Raw genomic sequence first — 15978 nt, forward strand, 5'->3', positions numbered from 1 at the left:
TGCTTCCATTTTCATAATGGCCTTATCGTTCGTCTTGTTAGTTATCTGATAGTAAAATGCTAGATAATTGGTGTCTATTAAGCTATGTCATCCACAGATATCACTAGATTACTAATGAAAGTGGATGACATGGCAAATATAAAAACAAAATAAAACATGAAGGTTTAAAATAAAAATTTGATGAGTAAAGGGTCAAAAGTGTACTGTAGTAAAAAAAAAAACCATTATAAAAGTAAGAAAAATAGACATTTAGGCTGGGTTTGGATAGCCCGTCTGCGTTTTCTTCATGCGTTTCCTTCTTTTTTTCTCCCCAGCCGCAACTTTTGACCCGGTCAGCTATGAACAGTGCACTTGTGCACTGTTCACGGGTCCCACAAACTCCACTTTTTATCAACTTTTTCATTAAAAATGGGTCCCACAGCACTATTCACACATTTAAAAATTATTTTGCTACAGTGTTTTCAGTTTCAGTTTTCAGTTTCAGCAAAAATAAGCTCAATCCAAACGGACCCTTAATATATATATATATATATATATATATATATTTATATATATTTTAAGCACGTTGGAACATGCACATAATAAATAAATAAATAAATGAACTATACATTTTTAAGCACGTTTCATATTAGGTTTCAAATTATGTATAATCCTAACAATATTTTCAGGTTCACATATGTAAAATAGATCATCCATCGAGACAATATGGCATGGACAAGCCTACTTGGCATGAATGACTTTCTCACTTGAACGTGACCTAGCCATCTCTATGTAACTCGAGCCCTTCAAATGAAATGATGATTCGATGGTCTAATGAACTTGCTCATGAAGCTCAAGCACAAACACAGAACTCCATAATGTGGAGCTCCATGGAAGAGTATTGACCACTACTAAAGAAAACGTGAAAATTGAAACCCATAGTCCTTATTCACAAGAGTCGATGACCATAAACTTGAATATCTTGCCTACAAAGAGGGTAAGAGGTTGTTTGGTTTCACCAATTTCCATCACTCGTTACTCATTTTTTATGGGTCCCAAGCTTAAGATGTGTGTTTAGCTATGTTTTCATTTTCAGTTCTCATCACTCAAAACTCAACAAAATGAGTGATGAGTGAGTTAAAATGAAAACAAGATTTATGTGTTTCCTAGTTATGAAAATAGAGTGGTGGTGGCAATGTTGTAATTCCACTCATTTGAGTCATAACTAAGCCACTAAGGCGATGACTATAATTAAGGAGTAATATACATCACCGACAAGTTTATAAATTCAATAACTTTTTAACTAGAGTAAGGTATGAGCAATCTACACACTTAAAAAAGGATTTTCTCTAGTAAGATCATGCATCAGAGACCTTAAGCCAATGCTACCAAGACTGGTTCATAGGCATGTATTGGAGGATGGTACGTGTGAGGAGTGTGGCATAAATTTTGAGTCTTTGTTTCATTTGTCTTGGGAATGCCCAAAAGCCTAAAAGCCGGTGAGACTTGGATGGGCTCTAAAACTCTTTCATTTTGTGTCTTCAGTACAGTTTCGTAGCTTCATGGATTTATTGTGGTTTGTGTTGATGGAGGAGAGGTGGCAAGATGAAGATTCAGCTTTGGCTATTACTTTGGTTAGGGCTCTTTGGACTAATAAGAATGATGTTTGCCATGGTGGTTTGAAAAAGAATGGAAAACAAAATTTTCATTGGTGTACACAATATTTTGATGGGTACTAGGCTACCACGGCTATTCAAATTAAATGTGATCAGCCTTTGGAGTCAAAATGGGTGCCTCTAATTGATCCAGTCTACAAGATTAATGTGGATGGGGTGGTTTTCTCAAGTCAGAAACAAGCTAGGATAAGCGTGATTATAAGAGATAGTCAAGGGAATTTCATTGCTGGTCTAAGCAAGAAGCTGAATGCACCTTTGGGAGCCATTGAAGCCGAAGCCAAAGCTTTTGAAGAGGGTATTGTTTTTGCTGGTGAAGTAGGCATTTAGAACTTTGTGGTAGAGGGTGATTGTTTTGCAATTGTTCAAGCTCTTCGTGATGTTTCTTCAACACCTTTGTTTGTTACTCCTCTGGTATATGGAATGATAGCTGCAACCTATGTGTCACAATGTGTAAAATTTCCCATGTTCGACGGCAAGGCAATAGACCTGCCCATCTTTAAGCTAAAAATGTTTTAAGCATTGGTGATTATGTTGCTTGGATTGAAGAAAGTCCTTGTTTTATTGAACAAACTCTTCTTCATAATATATTATCATCCTCAATTTGTGTTTAATGAAGTTTATGTCTTCTATCCAAATAAAAAATAAAAAAAAAATTTATTCAAAGCCTAAGAACATGTGATATGTGAACCTAGATTGTCTTCTAAGACAAGTTGCCGAACAAGACAAAGATAAAAATCTATAATCCTAAACACTGCAAAAGAAAAATATAAAATCTTGCATATTTGATATGATCTGCACTGTGCAAAAAGTTGGGACTGCGATTTGCCACGTCAAAGCTACATATGGGCCTCCTATTCCCATATGCTAAACTCCAACGACGTTGCTTTATAGATCAGCCCACTGATTCACCAAAATTGATAGATTATAGAGAATTCTCAAAATGATTCCTCAAAAAAAAAAAAAAAAATTAGTTGGGTATTTTTATATTAAAGAAAAAAACAACTGTATTTGGATATTTTCATGATTTTTTTTTTGGTGTCTTTTATCTCTCTAATCCCTATGTACCTAGTACAAAATTTGCCAACCATACATGATAATCCCAAAATCTAAGACAATCCCATTTCAATTCGGCTCCGATTCTATCCAACCCATCTCACAAGATTTCCTTTTGACCAATTCTATGACCCCCAATATTCTATTTCTGACAGCTTAAAAACTTTCTCTCATTTTCCTTCACTTTCCCGGGAAAATAAAATATTTTTTTTTCCAACATCCTAATTATGGCCGCAGCTCTCAGATCCAAACCCTACAAGGAAACGACGTCGTTGACGGTCTCTCAGTTCCGGTACTTCCTACTGAACTACATGCACGACGGTCGCATCGGCACGGCAGCTGGTTCTCACTGTGCGAATCGTACGAAGTGGGACGACCCTTACATGAACACCCCTTATCACTTCACTTCCTTCAAGCCCGTGTCTTTGCGCGGCGAGTTCATCGAAAAGGGTACCCAATTCTCCGATTTCAGTCGGAGATTCACTCAGCTTGACAAGAATTGGAGCAATAGGTGTGGTGCTAATGCTACTGTGTTGAGCTCTGATGGTGGGGACCCGAGGGAGGTGTGGTCTGGAGATGGGATTGTGATACGGTCGGGCAATTCGAGCATGCATGTGGTTCGTGGTGGCGGTGGAGGTGGCGGTGGCGGTGGCGGTGCGAGTGGCGGCTCAGGCGGTGGTGGGTTCGGGTCGAATTCGAAGGACGAGGCTTGGGGAGGGTCTAATTTGGGTAATAGTTTTCCCACGCCAAAGGAGATTTGTAAGGGGCTTGACAAGTTTGTAATTGGGCAGGAGAGGGCTAAGAAGGTGAATTGAATTTTGTTTACATTTAGTTTTTATTTTTATTTTTGTATGGATTTTATGGTTTTTCAATGGAGGAAGTGCATTTTGAGTACTCTAGCTCTTTTGGCTTATGCTAAAAAAATAGTGTCTTTATGATGATTGTTCTCTATCTCTTGTATGTTAGTCAATATGAAAAAATGTTGGAATTTGAGAGTTTGAAATGAAATGCAGTTCTGTGTGCTTTTAATACAAGTGATGGCATTCTTTTCTTTTGAGTCTCGTGGTTCTGTTGGGTGTAGTGATATTTATGTGGTGATTTTTGTTTACTAGATTTTTGTGGAGCTTTCTGTGATTGCTTCTTTGGGGAGTGGCTTTGATTTCTTGTATGTATTTTAAGAAAAAGATAGTGTTGATATAATTGCCAGCAATTTTCAAGTGGATAGATCCAAAGGATTATTTCTGTATTTTTAGAAGTTTGTGTGATAAGTCACTTATATTTATATTGCGATGATCGATGTCATGTGGTCTTGATTGCATATTCAGTGGTAGTATTGTGTTAATGTGGAGCAATTTTCTGTTTTCACAGTTCTACTAACTGTATTGCTTGAATACAGGTGCTTGCTGTGGCTGTTTACAATCACTATAAGAGGATATATTATGAGTCCCTACAAAAGTGGTTGGTTCTGTACCTTTAATATACATAAGTTGAAATAAATGTCCTTCATTTCTTTTCTACATGTATCTACTAGGAAGGATCGAGCATAATGTGGTTGCCATAAGGAGCTATTCCTACATTGCTTTGTTGTATATGAGGCCACTGTCATGAAAATAAAAATTGTGCAATGAAGTATGTGGGTTTGGCTAAGGTTACTCTTAATTTCCTCTAAACTTTGCTACTGTTGTGTTTTCAGGAATGCTTTCACATAATGCTAGAGAAAGTACATGATTAATGATTGTGTCATCTTTAATCTTAGTTAAGAAGAGAATTAATATTAACTCCAATGCTCAGTTTTATTGAGCATATACAGAGAATTGTAATGTCAATATCAATGATCTTCTAATTTTGTATAGTTTCGTATAGCTACTTTTGTCTTAGGTATGCCTCAATTCTTTTAAAGCTCTGGTTAGCCCATCAGGGGTGAATGCCCCTGGACCACAAACCACCTAGCAACTGGTTCTGGTGGGTGGGGTCAGTTGCCCTTAGGTTTCACTAGCTAAAGGCAAGTCTAAAGGGCTCTTCTTTAGAAAGGTTCCCTGCACTATCAAAAATAAAAAAATAAAAAATATATATATTTCAAGAAAGCTAAATCACCTAGCTGATGTTCATACCCCATTAACAAATAAATGTATCATCTCCTAACCAATGAAAAGCCGTCCTTAAAGATAAATTGATGCTATCATAGTCATTTTGTGATTAAACTTATCCTCATCAATATAAATGTATACAATATTTCACATTGGTTATATTTAAATTCTTCGCATGCCTATGTTATTGATGCATAAAATGAATGAATGAACTGATCACTCCATTTGCACCAATTAAATTGCTATAGATTTGGCATCACTGTCACCGCCTTGTTGGGCTTGTAGAAATTGATTGCTTGGCCTCCCTTTATGGGAATGATTCATAAATACCTTGGATTACAAGGCCAATAGTTGGTGTGTGAACTCTTTTTCCTCATCACTACAATTAACCATGGTTATTTGGCTTAGGTAATGATATCTAACATGTTACTACCATTTGGGAAGTTAGGTCGGCAGGAGATTCAGGTAACAAGAAAGTAGAGGAAATGGATGATGATAGAGTGGAACTTGAGAAGAGTAACATTCTTTTAATGGGGCCAACAGGCTCAGGTAATTTAGTGTAATCCTTTTATCAAAGTGCTTTCAAGTTTGTATTTTTTATGTTTTCACTATGCTAAAGAATGTTGATCTTGGTTTCATATTTTATGATTTTATCCATATAAAAATGCAAAAACTTTAGTTGATTTTGTTACTAGTCTAACTTGGTCTTAAATGCTATTTCAAGGACAGGGAAGACATTACTTGCCAAAACTTTGGCCCGGTTTGTGAATGTTCCCTTTGTTATTGCAGATGCAACTACACTAACTCAGGCAAGTTGATGTGTCTTTGTTGTGTGTGTGTGTGTGTGTGTGTGTGTATATATTGTTGTGAATTTTGCAAATGCTAAAATGCTTTTGGGAAGAATGTTATTTATGGTTAATGAAATTTGGGAAAAAGCATGGTGGAAGCGGTAGGAAGAAGGGGAGAGTTATGATTGCAAATTTGGGACTTGAGGAAGTTGCAGAAGAGTTTTCTAAAGACACACACACACAAAAGGGGAAAAAAGTTGAGAGGGCTAGAGAAAGGAAAAGGTGACAGAATGTTTGGATTTTGAGGGTGAGAAAGAAGAGGTTAATGTGGAACAAAAATATAGAGGAGTTTCAGCGAAGGAAAGGGTTTGGTAACTAAGAAAGGTGGAGAAAGTTGTTGTTGTGTTTTTTTAAATTAAAAAAAGAAAAGAAAAGAAGAGATTGAGGGGGTATTTTAGTAATTTTGAGTTTTAGCAGCTTTTCGTTGCTTTCTCTTTGATTTAAGTCTGGTTGTTTCACTTTTGCTCTACCACAAAAGCCTGATTTCCAAACCCTAACATCCTCCTTCCTAATCTTTCTTCCATGCTTTTTCATTAGTTCAACTCATTCCCCTGTCATAAACACATTTCTCATGTGCTTTCTCCTTTCTATGACTTTTTACAATACCATCATAAAAGTAACTTTTGCTGAGTAAAACAAATACTTTCTCAAAGAAAAAAAAAGGGGGTGGGGGGGTTGTTAAAAAGAGTTTGGCTTGGGTTCCTTGAGTTGTAGAGTGAGCGTGGGTTCACTAGGTGAAACCACTCCTAACCATATGAGTTCAATTGCGATGGTAGTACTTCCCCTTTGTTTCCAATGTTCAATTCTTATTTTAGAGATTTATGTTTCTAAGTTTTGCTTCCTTGTGGACTTTTAAGATTGATATAGAGCTTGTTTCACTGTGATTGGTGCATCACTCTACACTGCTTCGATCGCTACTATTGGTGTAGCAGTAATAAGAACTTAGGTTAAAGGAGAAAAGGGCTGGAATTTGGTCTTTTTACACCACTTACAACCCTAAAGACCTGGGATACCTTCCAAATATAAAGTGGTCCAAATCATTGCATGCGTAGATTTATATTATCATTAATGTTTAATTTAGACTATGGGGGTAGTTTGCAATAATTCTCTTAAATTATAGGATCAATCCTTCAATTTAAAACATTGATGGGAGGCATTGCAAATTAATTGATAGTTTGGGATGATAAAGTGTAGATATTACAATTTAAAACCTTGAGCTACTCAAATCTTAGACATCTCCTTCCCATTCCCCTTTCCTATATTGGTTTTAGTTCAGCATCATCTAGAACTGGAAAACCATTGAGGTTTCAATCTCTTGTGCAATGCAACATTAAAGATTATGACATACTCCTTTAATGTGTTACACCAGAACTCTCTCTCTCTCTCTCTCTCTCACACACACACACACACATACACTCTTTTGAAGGATTCAAGTGAAACAATTTTTTAGTTTGAGCAAATCTATGTACAGACTTGTTCTATTGTGATTAGTAATTACTGATTTGCTTTTTTTGGTTTGAAGTTTAGTTGCTATCTGTTAAGAGTTACAATGTGGTTGAGCAAAAGTATTAATAGGTCTTGTTATGTGCAGGCAGGATATGTAGGGGAAGATGTGGAGTCCATATTATACAAACTCCTTACGGTAATTCTGACAAGCCTATTCACTTATTTGCATCATATTTTTTTTTTTTGAAAATCTAATATATTCTGAAAATAAAATAAAAAGACGAGATAAGGGAGAGTTGCTTTAGATGGTTTGGTCATGAGTAGAGAGCGATTAATGCACTAATGAGGAAGGGTGAGTTAATTCAAGCGGAGGAGGTGGAAAAAGATAAGAGGACAACCTAATTTAACATTAGTAGAAGCAGTAAAAAATGATATGTCAAGTAAGGAGATGACAGAGAACGTGAGGAAAGAATACATGTGGTTTGTTGAGGATCCATAGCTGACCTCTAAACTAAGGTCTAGTTGTTGTTGCTAATTTATTCTGAAAATTTAGACTTCTCTCTATTGGCATATGTGCATACTATAAAAATTATGAGCTCGCCTGCCAAAAAAAAAAAGAATAAATTCATGAGATTGTAACTTTCAAAGAAGCAAAAATTATCTTATATAATTAGAATAATATGTAAATATATTACAAAGAAAATTCAAATGTCCGATTTACATTCAATTTCTTTTCTAGTAATAATTAAGTCTCTAATGTATTCACTATTGTACAACAATTTTTCATTAAGCTTTATACAACTTACACGAAAGGAATATACTAAATCAATAAACTTTGTTGTGGTGTTAATTTAATCAATTCTCATAGAGCATGAATCAATAATGTTAAGAAAGTCTAAACGAGAAACTGAATCAATAACCTTCGTTGGGGTGTTAATTTAATTAATTCTCATAGAGCATGAAGTTTTTCAATGAATATAGACACAGACTCTATTTTATGGTATAAAATGGTGTAAATATGCACTTCTATTCATATGTGGTGAATTAATGATTATATATTATTTACATGGGCATTTGTATCTCAGGTTGCTGACTATAATGTGGCAGCTGCCCAGCAAGGCATTGTTTACATTGATGAAGTTGACAAGATTACCAAAAAGGTTTCCCTTTTTTTCTGGTCAATCTCTCTATCTCTTTCTGTTTTGAAGACCACTTCCATGCTCCTTTTTTATACTTTTGACACCTTCCACTTATCCACTTTGCAGGCCGAGAGCCTTAATATTAGTAGAGATGTGTCTGGGGAGGGTGTTCAACAGGCATTACTGAAGATGCTGGAAGGAACAGTAAGTGCACCTGTTATGTAAATTGAAGATATTAGTTAATTGATGGTCTCTTTCAAGTTACTAGAAAATATTTTATGCAATAGGTGTATGCAATGCTCCTTACATGTATGTGGGACCCACACACATAGATCCACATATATGCGAAAGTGATGTTGCATATACCTATTACATAAGATACCACCTTGGGTAACAAGTAACAACCACCAGGTATGTTGTCCTTTGAACATGATGGAGATGGTCTGGTATTATTGAGGCAGCCTCCGAACCCTTTTGTAGAATATTATAACCTTAGCATAGATGAATGAATTAACTGATATGAGTTATCTAAACTTTTATTGGGTAGAGTGAATATTTTACTTCTTTATGGTCTGATCTATGAACTTCCATCTGTTCTAGGTTGTCAATGTTCCTGAGAAGGGAGCTCGAAAGCATCCTAGAGGCGAAAACATACAGGTACAGAAGGGACTTGAAAGCATCCTTTTTTATACTATTTACATCTTCCACGTATGCACTGTTGTATTCTTTTCACAGATCAGATTAAGATAGTTTGTAACCATACTTGCTGTTATTTATTCTTCACAGATTGACACGAAGGATATTCTCTTCATCTGTGGAGGTGCCTTCATTGACTTGGAGAAAACAATCTCAGAAAGGTTAGCCCAATACAGAGATGAATCTTGTGGTATTTGTTATTTGGAGCTTCCTATTTTGTTAGAAATAATAATAATAATGGTGATGAATAAATAACCTGAAAGTGTCTGGCATTTGTTACAGGCGCCAAGATTCTTCTATTGGATTTGGTGCTCCAGTACGTGCCAACATGAGGGCTGGTGGTGTTACAGATGCTTCTGTTGCATCATCTTTATTGGAGACTGTAAGTGCACACCAGTCTTCAATTAACATGTAACAGCTTATAGCCTTTTTTCTTTCCTTTTTTTTTTTTTTTTTTCATTAAAAGATTTCTTAACAAAAAGCCGTAGTTTAGCTAATGAGCTATAGCTCAAATGGCACCTCATTCCCTTGTAAGAGTAAGGCGGATGGTTAGGTCATGTATTCAAGACCCACAAGGTGCATGTGTAATAACCAATAAAAGAAGAAACCATAGTTTACTTAACTAATATTTTGCAGCGGTTTTAGATATTCATGTTCTAAAGCAACTGTTGTTTTGGCAGGTTGAAAGTAGTGACCTCATTTCATATGGTTTAATACCTGAATTTGTTGGAAGATTTCCAATCCTTGTCAGTTTGTCAGCTCTAACTGAAAACCAACTTGTGCAGGTGATATGTTGTGATTTGTTTGTCTTGTTCTAAAAACTATTTTCTGTCTGACTGGCATTTATGTAACTGTACTTATTTTTATGCTGTTATGCTTTCTACTGTATGAAAAAGAGGATCAAATATGCATGGATCAAGAAGAGATATTGAAGAGAGATAACTGGGCAGACTCCAGTAAAAAACTCATGAATAAGATTCAACACATCTGGCCAGAATTGTTAGATACTTTTCCATTGGTTTTTATTGGGTGTATCTGGTGGGAAATTATTTGTCTCATGTGATTGGTCCTTTTAAATGTATTTATGAAAATGCCATCATTGTAATCTTTTTCTAGCCTTTTATTCAACACAAGTCAATTTCCTCTATGACTCTTAAAGGCAACAATCTTTTTGTAGGTTCTTACAGAGCCAAAAAATGCCCTTGGGAAACAATACAAAAAGATGTTCCAGATGAATGGTGTAAGTTTTTTTTCTGAGGCCCATCGTTCTTCATATAATATTGTCTTGAACTCTAGCCATCCATTCAACTTGTTGAATTCTTGCTTGTTCATGTTAGACTTGCAGAATCCATTGCTCATTCTGTTTTCACAAACGTTGCAGGCTTTTCATGATCTGCAAATGTGATCATCTAAAAGCCACATTGACATGAATTTTACTCATCTCAGGTCAAGCTGCATTTAACGGAAAATGCCTTGAGATTAATTGCTAAAAAAGCAATGTCTAAAAACACTGGGGCTCGGGGCTTGCGGGCAATATTGGAGAATATATTGATGGAATCTATGTTTGAGGTATGCAATTTTTGCCTTCTCTGAAGATACTTCATGTATTGGATATATGCATCCTCCCACTCACAGCGTTTGCATACCACAAAGCTTTGAGGCCCCCTCATTGTGAGAGGAAGGATGTATATCTGCGATGCATGTGCAATTTTTGATTTTGGTGTGAAGTTAATAGAGTGCAACATGTGGCCAAAAAGGTTCCCGTTCATGTGTTTTTGTTCTTTGTATGGCTGTGAATTTTTTTCCTACTAATTTTTTCTCCATGAACATTAGGAATTATCATTTTAAGACAATGCAACTTATAACTTTTGAATCTTTTCCAGATTCCCGATATTAGAACAGGTGATGATATAATAGATGCAGTTGTAGTTGACAAAGAGGCTGTTGGATCCGAGGGACGTGGATCTGGAGCTAAGATTCTGTATGGAAAGGGTGCATTGGATCGTTATCTTTCACAACAAAAAGTAAAGGATTTAGAGGTGAGTAATTACATGGCAGGATATAACCTTAGCTATTATTTGACATTATCCACAAATTTTTTAATGTCTAACGATTTGATTTGGTGTTACAGACCACTGCAGAGGGATCTGAAGTAGAACCTGAGGTGGATATAGAATCTCCTTCAATTGTTGCCAGCATGTAACCTTTGGTGAAATTCACTTGTATTCTCACCCTTTGTACATAATAATAAGTTATACATTTATTTTTAATAATGATATAATATGCAATTGTACTTTATACCATAATCATCCAATGGTCTGCAGTGCTTGATTCAGTCTTGCAGCAATCACCATCAAAATGAACAGAGCCTGGTATATTTGATGGATGAAGATGTTGGCTTGTGTATATATATAAATGTATGTGCGTGTGTGTACATATTATATGTGTCCTGGAGAATAATCCAATAGCCATTTAATTTGTTAAGATAAGATTCCTATGATGTAACTAAATGTTTGCATACTGTAACCAAAAAAAAACTAAATGTTGGCTTAGCTCATTGTAAAGGTATTTCACACCTAAGTCGTCGATTAAAAGTTAAATGTTCTTTAGACTGATTATTCTTTCACTGTCGTGTAGCTTGCAGACCAACTACATTTAAAAATTGTCCTTTGTATAAGGATGGCTTGGCTTAATTTTTCCTCCTATTTTGTTTAGGTAGCAGGTTTCTAAAATAAGTTTTTAACATATCGAAACCAATGAGAGCAAGGAATATTTAAATCCCATCTATTGGGTGAGGTGGACGTTTTGTATCAGTGTAACTTCAAGATTTGTAATGGATTTTAACTCTCTACCTCTTAAACTTAATGTTCAATAAAAAATCAATGCACAATTGAGGACTAGTTTTGATTTCTACCTACTGAATCAAGAGAACAATGTCCATATTATATGACCTATTCAACCTTTAGATTGCATTATCACAACCTTTTATGTGGGGCCTTAAAATCATTGCCTATTGGGATGGAATGCCATTAGCAAATAGTACTTGCATTTACATGTTCCTTGGCCAACAAAAGCAAAATTATAAAAACAATGTTTCATGAACAATTCTGATCTTTATAAAATAAACAAATAAATCCTAAAGTGAATAATGTTTTAGTATATGAATTTGGTGTCACACAAGAGAATAGAATTGTGATAAACTTGACATGATAATGTGAAGTCTCTACTCTCTACTTCAAAAATCAATTTGCAAAAAAAAAAGAAAAAAGAAAAAAGGTATTGGGAGAATACTTATTCAATCCATGTAATCTTGTAGAGCAAACAAAAACGATCTGGCATCATTCATGCCTCTTACACTAGCTATATATGAGATTATATTTATATATATATATATATATATATATATGTATATATTGAATCTAGATAAATTTAGTTATTTCTTATAGACCCTACAATAAGAAGTTAGAACTGCCTAGCAGTAATTTAGGGAGAAGAAAAAAAAAAAACCACCGCAAGATATAGATTGCCAGGTTTTTCAAACAAAAATTCCAAGTCAATGTTAAATTTAAAAGATGTGTTGAGGGTCATTTGTGAGAATCCAAGTAGAGAGAGGAAAAGCCCAACGACAAGGGCAGCAAAGAATTGGCAAGCAGATGACAAAACCATTAGGCCCAAGCGGCAGGAATAATGGATCACAGGCCCATGAAATAAACAAATGGGCCTTGAAGAGGCAAGTGGGCTTAAAGAAGCCCGGAAAGAGAGAAATAGCATACCCATGGGCAATGTATGATGTAGAAAAGTAAGAAAGGGCCGCCGCAGGCCCAAAGTAATACAAACAAAGAAAGTAAGGGGTTAATAACAGACCCATGAACCCCAATGATGAGAATAAGGTAATTGGGTCAGGGAAACCCAATGAAGTTAGTAAAAGTCCACAGGAATGCAGAGTTAGTAAAAGGACCAAGGAAGCCCAAAGAAAGCAAGTAGGCCAAGGATGCCCAAGAGAAAGACAAAATGGACACAGGAGCCCATAAATAGGAAAACCAATGGCCATACCAAGCCACTGGGGGAAAGAGTAAACGGCTGGCCTAATGAGGCCCAGCAGGATTGAGTCATTACAGCAGGAATAACAGAATAATATAGTAGGAAATGAGGGCAATCAAAAAGCGGGCCGAATAAATATGATGCCCATTATCAAATAAGGCCCAGCTCTTAAGAGGAGTGGGAAATCGAAAAGCCACCCACATAAAAGGTCAAAGAAAACGGACGACAAGCTATGCAAGCAAGCCTCCAGACCATGGCAGACGAATGAGCAGCAGACAGATTTTGGACACATATGGAAGGAAGGCACGCGCAAGGCCTAGGCACCACCAGCCTGTACCCAGCCAATATAAGGCATGGTGAGGTCGGGGCTCAGAGATTCAGAAGGCATTGTTTAATGGTGAGGAGATGGGAAAAATCTATTTTTGAGGTTCTGGCTCAGGTTTTTTTGGGGAAGTGTCCTGCTGGGATGACTTACTACCCAAAAGAAGCAAGCTGAGTTGGAACCACTAGGTGCATGCCATGAGGGATAGGGAGAGAGGAAGAACCCAGATCGTAACAGGAAAGGGTGCCACGACAGACAAACAAACAAAATATCCTTCTTTGTCTGGTGATGAGGAGATGGCACACAGACGGATTAGTGGTGGTCAGCCAATACACCCAGACCAGACAAAAGAGGTTAATGGCTAAAACAGTAAAATCCAGTCACGGCAGACACTATAAAAAGAGGATCTTGCCATGAACAGAAAAACAGAGCAACAACGGGAATCATAACTAAGAAATAGGAATTCGAAAAGAGAGACCAAGAAATAGAAAAGAAACGAGTGGAAGGGAAAGAAAGAAAACAACCAGAAAGAAAATAAAGTGAGAATTAGAATGGCAGGCATGCACCGGTAGATTGATTCCCTCTCTCTCTCACAAAATCCTACTCTTTGTTAAAACCAAAAGGGGCCTCTGTGCATGAACCATTCAGGTCCATTTCTCTAAGGACAGTTAATCTCCACGACAGGACTTTTCCTGAGAGATTAATTGCGTTGAGAATGAACGTTCTTTCCTCTCTGGTTTTGCTCATGCGGACTAGATTTTAGCTGATTTCTTCATATTCTGATTAACCCATACATATTACTATTCGTTCCCTTTTGTTCTGTTCTTTTCTTTCTGTAAAAGTGATTATTAGTACTGTGATTGTGTTTGGGGGTCATTTGGTCATTTCCTACTAAGTAGCCAGATATTTTATTTATTTTTTATTATTATGTCTGTCTGTCACAACTTGTCTGAAACAGCTCTGCATGTCGCAAGCACATTCTTGGCAAACCAGGCTAGTTTGTGCACAAGCCTGGCTTAGTTTGCACACAAGCTGGACTAAATTGAGTTGCAGCTGGACCGGTCCCAACTCCCTTATTTAGAAAACTTAGGCCTAGTGCAGCAGGAAGCAGCCCAACACTACTAGCACAACCCACCACTTTACAAGATGGAATAAAAAAAAAAAAATCCATTATGACTTCTCTGAAATTTCGTTAACCAGATCGGTTAGGAAAACTAATTCTATAGCAATATATGCCATAAATTTGTTACAATTGTGATGAGGTCCGATAATCGCATACTCAATACATGATGAACTAGTATTACAGCTTAGTGATTGAAAATAAAATGTATATTACATAATAGAAAAAGATTTCACCAAAATCATCACATTTGAACAATAAAATATATAATAAATAAATAAAGCCTTCTGTAGTAGAAGTAGATCTGTTTTTTTATTAAAACAAAAAAAAGGCTACACTATCAAAATAATTTTAAATTAAGATAAATTTTTTAATAAATTTCTTAAAACTTTATACTGTTGACATATATAGGACAATGGCATATTTTAATTATAATTATATTAAATTATATGATATATGATTATGATGTGATCGATGTATTGAAACACTTAATTGTAATAAACCACAATATTTAACCAAAAAAAAAAAGGGATGCTTATGTGTGTGTCTTAACAGTTGAGAATCTAGTTTGCTTAAACAAGACATCCTTTTCTCAAAATGCATCTAATTCTCATTTTTAACAAAACAAAGAGACTAGAGAGACCCCCCCCCCCCCCCCCTTTTTTTTTTAAAAGATAAAATGCAGATTTAAAAAGAGTTTTAGGGAAGATATAATATACTCTTGTGTGCCCTAAGGTCACAGCTCAAGGAACAAATAAATATGCAATTATTGTGGTTCCATACAATTTTTCTTAATACTTGTGTACAATTTAATTTTTCATTTTTAAAAAATTTTAAATACAATAGTATGAAAATCTTAACTTGTATCTTTAAGATACTTGTTAACAATAACTTAATTTATTTTCTTGTTGTCCTAATTAGGAATGACAAGAGGGAAAGATGAGATTGAATTAGGGGTTTTATACCCCTCTCTTTAGGGTAGAAAAACCTGCGCAAGACCAGAGTGGAGTAGGACGAGGGCGAGGCAGGTTGGTGATGTTTTGCTATTTAGCCGATTCTTAATGAAATGGATTTGACATTACATAGATAGAAATGAAAGAAACAAAGATACAATTATGAAAGTGCTAAGAAAGTGGGAAAAAATATATTTTAAGATGGTATATATAATTTAAATATATTAAATAAAAACACACATATTAAAAGTTTAGAGTTCATTTAATTTTATTTCAAGCATAAGTTAAGCTTGAGCTCAATATTAAATAAGATTACGTGTTTAAATTTAGTTCATTTTCTTGTCGAATAAATTAGAGCTTGTTCACGAATTATTCGATTAAATTTTTTTTTTTCATATACAGTGAAACCATGATTAAATTTTTTTACTCATTCACAAATTTGTTAATCTTTACTATGAATAAATTGTTTAAATTATCAATAAACCACAACCCAAACTTATATGAATCTATTTACTAACTTTTAGATATAAAAATATAATATTTATATAGTTAAACCGTGCCTCATATCATGGGCTTGATTGCAAACACATTATTATGTTTAAACTTTACTCGTTTAAT

General features: G+C 35.4%; 1 protein-coding gene across 2 annotated transcripts; it reads left to right on the plus strand.

Moving 5' to 3' along the window:
- Positions 1-2635: 2635 nt before the first annotated feature.
- On the plus strand, positions 2636-11230 carry LOC126700210 (CLP protease regulatory subunit CLPX1, mitochondrial-like). 2 transcript variants are annotated; one of them, XM_050398238.1, is made up of 15 exons: positions 2638-3514; positions 4105-4166; positions 5244-5344; positions 5525-5608; positions 7239-7285; positions 8175-8249; positions 8355-8432; positions 8829-8885; positions 9015-9085; positions 9207-9306; positions 9605-9709; positions 10102-10164; positions 10371-10493; positions 10808-10963; positions 11056-11230. In XM_050398238.1, exons 1-15 carry the CDS (start codon positions 2936-2938, stop codon positions 11125-11127), a joined length of 1773 nt encoding a protein of 590 aa, XP_050254195.1. In that variant the 5' UTR covers positions 2638-2935; the 3' UTR covers positions 11128-11230. The 2 variants fall into 2 exon arrangements, with proteins under 2 accessions (XP_050254196.1, XP_050254195.1); XM_050398239.1 differs by lacking the exon at positions 9605-9709 and having other exon boundaries at positions 2636-3514.
- The last annotated feature ends 4748 nt before the right edge of the window (positions 11231-15978 follow it).

The sequence above is a fragment of the Quercus robur genome, chromosome 9, assembly GCF_932294415.1.
Source record: "Quercus robur chromosome 9, dhQueRobu3.1, whole genome shotgun sequence".
NCBI classification, from domain to species: domain Eukaryota; kingdom Viridiplantae; phylum Streptophyta; class Magnoliopsida; order Fagales; family Fagaceae; genus Quercus; species Quercus robur.

Bases quoted from the DNA above. Each gene is read 5' to 3' on its own strand.
- LOC126700210 (XM_050398238.1), top strand. From the start codon at position 2,936: ATGGCCGCAGCTCTCAGATCCAAACCCTACAAGGAAACGACGTCGTTG. The intron at 8,433-8,828 runs GTAAGTGCACCT...CATCTGTTCTAG, and splicing joins TGAAGATGCTGGAAGGAACA to GTTGTCAATGTTCCTGAGAA. The intron at 10,494-10,807 runs GTATGCAATTTT...AATCTTTTCCAG, and splicing joins TGATGGAATCTATGTTTGAG to ATTCCCGATATTAGAACAGG.